The following is a 5,906-nucleotide window of genomic DNA, read 5'->3' on the forward strand; positions in this document are numbered from 1 at the left end:
ACCCGAGCACAGCCACAGCCGACCATTTCATCTTTAACTTGGAGATTGATCAGCAAAAAGCTCAGACTGACCTTGTAAATCCGACCTGAAGATTCGCTGACCTTATCAATAGTCATCCTAAGGCACCTTATAGTCGAGCTGGATTTTAGCATCGACATTGTCAAACCTTGCGGATGAACTTCCCATAAAGTATCATCATGCAAGCTGAATTGCATACATGTCTTAGAATCTAATGACATGCCAAAGTGCAGCATTGTATTTAACTTGATAACATATATCTTGATCCTAGCACTGCCCTTTTTGACATTGCTCCAAATGATGGATTGCAAAGCTTAGTAGCTAAAATATCAAACTTTTAAAATAATATAAAGTTTTTTTCCAAAAAAAAAAAACCACAAATAGAGAAAAAGTAGCTGCAAGAAATATCTCCTCCCCCCTTCCCCTTGTACGCTGTAACTCGCTGCACCTGCCACTCCAACCAATCGTTCCTCTCTCCCTGTTCCGCCATGTTGGTTGGTCCATTCCATTCCCTTTCTCTCTCCTCCTCTTCCCGTTTTATATACCCCACACTCCCCTTTACCTCCCTTTCTTCCTCTTCTCCTAATCTAATAAAATTATGGGAAGCCTCTCTCTCGTTCTCTTCTTCTCCGCCCTCCTCCTCCTCTCCCCCTTCTCGCCCTCCTCCACCGCCGCTTCCTTGATCCCTGACGACCTCCGCCTCCCCTCGTCAGCGACCTTCCCGTCCGCCCACGCAGAGAAGCTTATCCGAGCCCTCAATCTCCTCCCCAAGGACGCCTCGCCGGAGCCCGCCGAAGCTGCCGACGATGCCTCGGCGAAGAGGATCATCGAGCGCCGCTTCAACCTCGCCGGACTCACCGGCGGGGTCTCCGACGAGGAGCTCGGCCACCACGCCGGCTACTACCGCCTCCCCCACACCCACGACGCCCGGTGAGGGCCCCTGTTCTTCCTCCTCCGTATTTTCTAGGCTTAGGGCTTTGATTTCATTGTCTTGTGGGTAATCCGGATGGTAATTGGGCAATGGGGATCAAAAAGTTGCTATTTTGATGTGAAATTTGCATGGTTCGAGGAAATTAGGGTTTTGTGCTTCGTGTTCATGGTACTCTCTTGCATGCAATTTGATTGAAGGAGGTTGATTGGTAATTGTAGGATGTTCTACCTGTTCTTTGAGTCAAGGCATAGCAAGAAAGACCCGGTTGTTATTTGGTTGACGGGAGGACCTGGCTGCAGCAGTGAATTGGCCGTTTTCTATGAAAATGGGCCATTTACCATAGCGGACAATATGTCGCTCGCATGGAATGAATTTGGTTGGGACCAGGTATAAGCTCTAATCGGTTTAACAGTTCCTTTTTATCAAGTTTTTATTAGTTATTATTCTCCGTGACCTATAGATTCTTCTATCCCCAAACAGTTGACAGCATCTATTAAGTTTACAGTTGTTGTTATTCTCTGTGCTGAAGATTTATTTATTTATTTATTGTGTCGTGATCACCTTGCTAGAGCAGTGGCAGCTTGAACTTAAAAAAGGGTAACCAATGTAAAATAAGTCTGCTCTTTTGTTTTCTATTTTTCTGGGTGATCAGATACTTTTTTCCATATCTTCGCAATTCCATCTTCTTATTTGCTATTTTATGGATGTACGTTGAGATACATTACCTTCAATGCTTCATCAAAATGTTAATGCACAAATTTTAATAATGCCATGATGTGAATTCAGACATGCAACGGTCTCATTTTTAAAAAATGACATTAATTTTTAAATTTTGTTCTCATAAGTTAGTCTTATATAAGAACCGATTGAATTTGGAACACATAAGGAACCTTAAATTTATTATATAAGGGTGGTCTATGATGCATGTGGTCTAAATATATTTTGTTAGTTTTGGCCAAAATTATCTGAAATGAAAGGAACGGGTTGTATAATTATTGCTAAAGTCAGGTTCGAAACATGCTACGAAAAAGTTTAGATCTTTTATATTCTCTGTGTTGACTGTCATACATCTTTAGTTGCACAGAGGGTAGTGTCGGAAAGCTGTTCGTTAAATGAAAATAGCATGGTGTCTCTGGTTTAACTCCTTCTATAGGATATAATCTGAGTGGCATTAGATGTTAAGGGAATCATATATTGTTGAATTAGCCATTAGAAATAGAATACATCTATCCATTTCATCAATCATGTGACCAGCTTACTGTTACTTTGATATTCTGCTATCTCATGGAATTTCTGTAAACCTAGAATACAGAATTGTCTAAATTTATTTTTTTAAAGTAACTACAAAACCAAGAAGTACATTTACACAGTTTCCTCTCTTCGAAACTCAATTCTCTTCTAAAAGTTTAATCCAGCTGAAACTAAACATTGCTTCATTGCTGGTTAATTTCCCTTTCTCTTGTCCAATTTTCAAACTAAACAAAGTTTAACCCTTTTTTTCTCTTCATGAATTCTGCAGGCATCAAACCTTTTATATGTTGATCAGCCCACTGGAACTGGTTTTAGCTATAGTACAGATAGCCGTGATATTCGTCATGATGAAAATGGTGTTAGTGATGACCTATATGATTTTTTGCAGGTATACATCATTCTTATAATACATGATCATTATTCTGAGTCAACATTGAAGCATTTCATGCTAATTGTTTTTTCTTACCAACTAACAATGTTATACATTAAAATTCAAGGGAAAATTATGTGAAATTAAAACTCTAAAAAATTTGTCCTAGATAAAAAAATCCACTCCGAGAACTTGTGACTACAGCTGTATTTCCTAATTAATCATGAATCTTCCTGACAAAAAATTAAATTATAAATTTATGGTTGAAGCTCTCATGATTGACTAACATTTCTGTTTTTTTTTTATTTAGAACTTCTATGTTGCTATTTGTATGCTTCTCTTACTTTTTTCCTCTTATTTTAATAATATTTTTTGCACTGCGCCATGGTTTTTTGCTACCATGACATGTTTGGTTGCATATACTTTTTGATGTCAATTCTTATTTATATGACGTGTTTTCCTTTTCTGTATAATTGATATTTCAATCAAAAGCAAAATGTTGTGCACTTCGATTGCTGGTGTTTGGTCATTTTCTTTCATAGTTCATCCCAGGGAAATGGATGAGGCAAGATAGAACTGTAAATCACAGCAATATATTGAATAAAAATGAGAAAATAGATAAAAACATCTAGAGTGCAATTTCCATCTGGTCTGCAGTTTCTTCCCATTGCCATTTCAAGGTTTCTTTATCAAACTTTCTTCCAACTTTGCACAACTGTCATTGATTTGTTTTTCACTCAGATTAGATTCATTACACTTGTACCTCCTGTTTTACTGGAGTCTGCGGATATGGGAGTGCCAAATTTTGAGGGGGTGATTGTCCCTTATTTCTAATGTTCTCAGGCCTTTTTTGCTGAGCACCCTGAATATGCAAGTAATGATTTTTACATAACCGGCGAATCATATGCTGGGCACTACATTCCAGCTTTTGCAAGCCGTGTCCACCAAGGAAACAATGCTAAAGAGGGCACTTACATAAATTTGAAGGTACACTTATTACAGATCCTGATTCATAATTTAAATTATGACTTATACCAACTCTTTGGGACTTAATTTGCTTTTCGTTATGCAGGGCTTTGCCATTGGGAATGGACTTACAGATCCAGCAATCCAGTACAAAGCATACACCGACTATGCATTGGATAATGGAATAATTAAAGAATCTGAGTACAAAAGAATCAACATGTTTTATCCAGCATGTGAATATGCCATCAAACTTTGTGGTAAATCTGATATTCCAACCTTCGTAATCATCACCTCGATCCTTGTTTCTCATTTCTTTACTAGTGAAAGCATATTATATTGTTCAGTAGTACCGACAGTTGTGCGTAATGGGAACAAGTGTAGATTCTTCAATTGTTTCCATGTTTATTATTTTGTTGCACCAAGTCCCAAAGTTCTCATTATCCACTTCTTTCATATTAGCATCTTCACCTCCTAAACAGGAAATTCAAAATGAAATGGAAGGTGACCATGCTTTCCTATCTTTTCTATATCTCTAGTAACATTTCTTATTCTGCCATTGAGACAATGTATTATGCACTTCCTAGCTTGCGTGCCTGCCAACTTGTTTACGTGTCTGCTAATATATTCAATCATTAGGACGTTCTCATGCACGTTCAATTTTTCTCAAGCTTTTATTACTACAGGTTCTTATTGGATAAGTAATGGTATTGATAACTTGAATATTTTCAGGTACATCAGGGACAATATCTTGCTTAGCTTCATATTTGGTTTGCAATACCATATTCAGTTCAATCATTAAGATAGGTGGAAATATAAATGTAAGGGCATATGGCTGTTCTCTCTTCATTGGTTTCTTACGTGGCAAATGAAACTTGAGCCTTGCTGACTTTGTGCTCTGAAATTTTGTAGTATTACGACATCAGAAAGCAGTGCGTAGGGAGCCTCTGTTATGATTTTTCAAACATGGAAAAATTCCTTAACCTGAAGTATGTTAGAGAGTCCCTTGGAGTTGGAGATATTGAATTTGTTTCATGTAGCCCCACTGTGTACCAGGCTATGCTCATGGATTGGATGAGAAATTTGGAAGTGGGAATTCCTGCCCTTCTTGAGGATGGCATCAAGCTGCTTGTCTATGCTGGGGAGTATGATCTCATATGCAATTGGCTTGGTAAGGATACTCTATTCCTTCACTTGGCTTTTTAATCTTTTGCATGGGACCAATTATGCCTCTTGCACCTTAAGCTATGTATGCTGTTTTTCCTTGAATACTAATATCCATCAAAATTACTCCCAGAAAATAATATCCATCAAACCTTGAGACTTCAAAAAGAATACATTACCATATGACTTATGTTGCCTCTGAGCAGGAAACTCGAGATGGGTTCACTCTATGGAGTGGTCTGGCCAACAAAATTTCGTCTCATCATCAGAATTATCTTTTACAGTGGATGGGAAAGAAGCAGGTGTTTTGAAGAGCCATGGGCCTCTCAGTTTCCTGAAGGTACCTTTATTCCTTTTTATTTCTTGTACTTGTTCCCTTGCAGTAGTATGGTGAATTTCACCACCCAACATATGTTAAATTGCTAATTAAAGGAAGCAAGCAAGGCAGGCCTTTTCTTAAAATTCATTTTCAATATGAATTTAGTTGAATGATGGAACTCACTGAGTCATATTTTCTGCATCATGTGCAACAGGTTCGTGATGCAGGTCACATGGTCCCAATGGATCAACCCAAGGCTGCTCTAGAGATGTTGAAGAGGTGGATTCAAGGAAATCTAGTGGAATTTTCTTCGGAACCAAATAACCTTCATGCTGAAATATAATTAGTAAAGACTGCTTGGGCATCTTCATGTGGATTGTGGACATTGATGGGAAGAGTGGGCAAATAGCTTTAGATGTTAATTTGTTCCGTGCATCTTACCTGTACTTTTATAAATACTTTTGTTTCCACGACAAATTTCTATGGTTGCTTGAACTATGTTCAGTTCCTACAACACTGCCCTTTGGTATTATGGCTTGAAGTAACAGTTGTCTTTACATGCAATTGCATGATCCCGTATAAGCTGAGAGGAAAGCATTCCGCTTCCTAGCCCAAGTATCAAAGCTTACAAATATTTGTTGAGTATCATTCGCTTAGATCATTCAGACTGTTTGATGATCAAACAGAAAAATCAGAAGGTTGATTGGACTCGCTGTAAGTTTCTTGAATGTGGTGGTAAGCTGCATTTTCAAAATGGGTACTGGTTCATTGGTGTTAAAACTAATGAAATTAAGCAGATGCTATTTTTTGCTTGTTGAAATAGCAGCTAGACAAGCTTTGTTTATTAGCATCCTCCGTTTGTGATCACATTTGTGCAAAACATTCTCCTT

The 5,906-nt window shown here is 38.1% G+C and overlaps 1 protein-coding gene across 1 annotated transcript; it reads left to right on the forward strand.

Annotated features, from left to right (window-relative positions):
* The first annotated feature begins 431 nt into the window (after nucleotides 1-431).
* Nucleotides 432-5,580, forward strand: LOC103718598 (serine carboxypeptidase-like). Its single transcript, XM_008807496.6, has 9 exons — nucleotides 432-948; nucleotides 1,168-1,336; nucleotides 2,469-2,588; nucleotides 3,414-3,557; nucleotides 3,643-3,793; nucleotides 4,266-4,354; nucleotides 4,446-4,704; nucleotides 4,904-5,037; nucleotides 5,231-5,580. Exons 1-9 carry the CDS (start codon nucleotides 617-619, stop codon nucleotides 5,357-5,359), a joined length of 1,527 nt encoding a protein of 508 aa, XP_008805718.3. The 5' UTR covers nucleotides 432-616; the 3' UTR covers nucleotides 5,360-5,580.
* Nucleotides 5,581-5,906: the final 326 nt, after the last annotated feature.

The sequence above is a fragment of the Phoenix dactylifera genome, chromosome 6 (assembly GCF_051530095.1).
Source record: "Phoenix dactylifera cultivar Ajwa chromosome 6, Ajwa_hap1_PhDact_Kaust_v1.1, whole genome shotgun sequence".
NCBI classification, from domain to species: domain Eukaryota; kingdom Viridiplantae; phylum Streptophyta; class Magnoliopsida; order Arecales; family Arecaceae; genus Phoenix; species Phoenix dactylifera.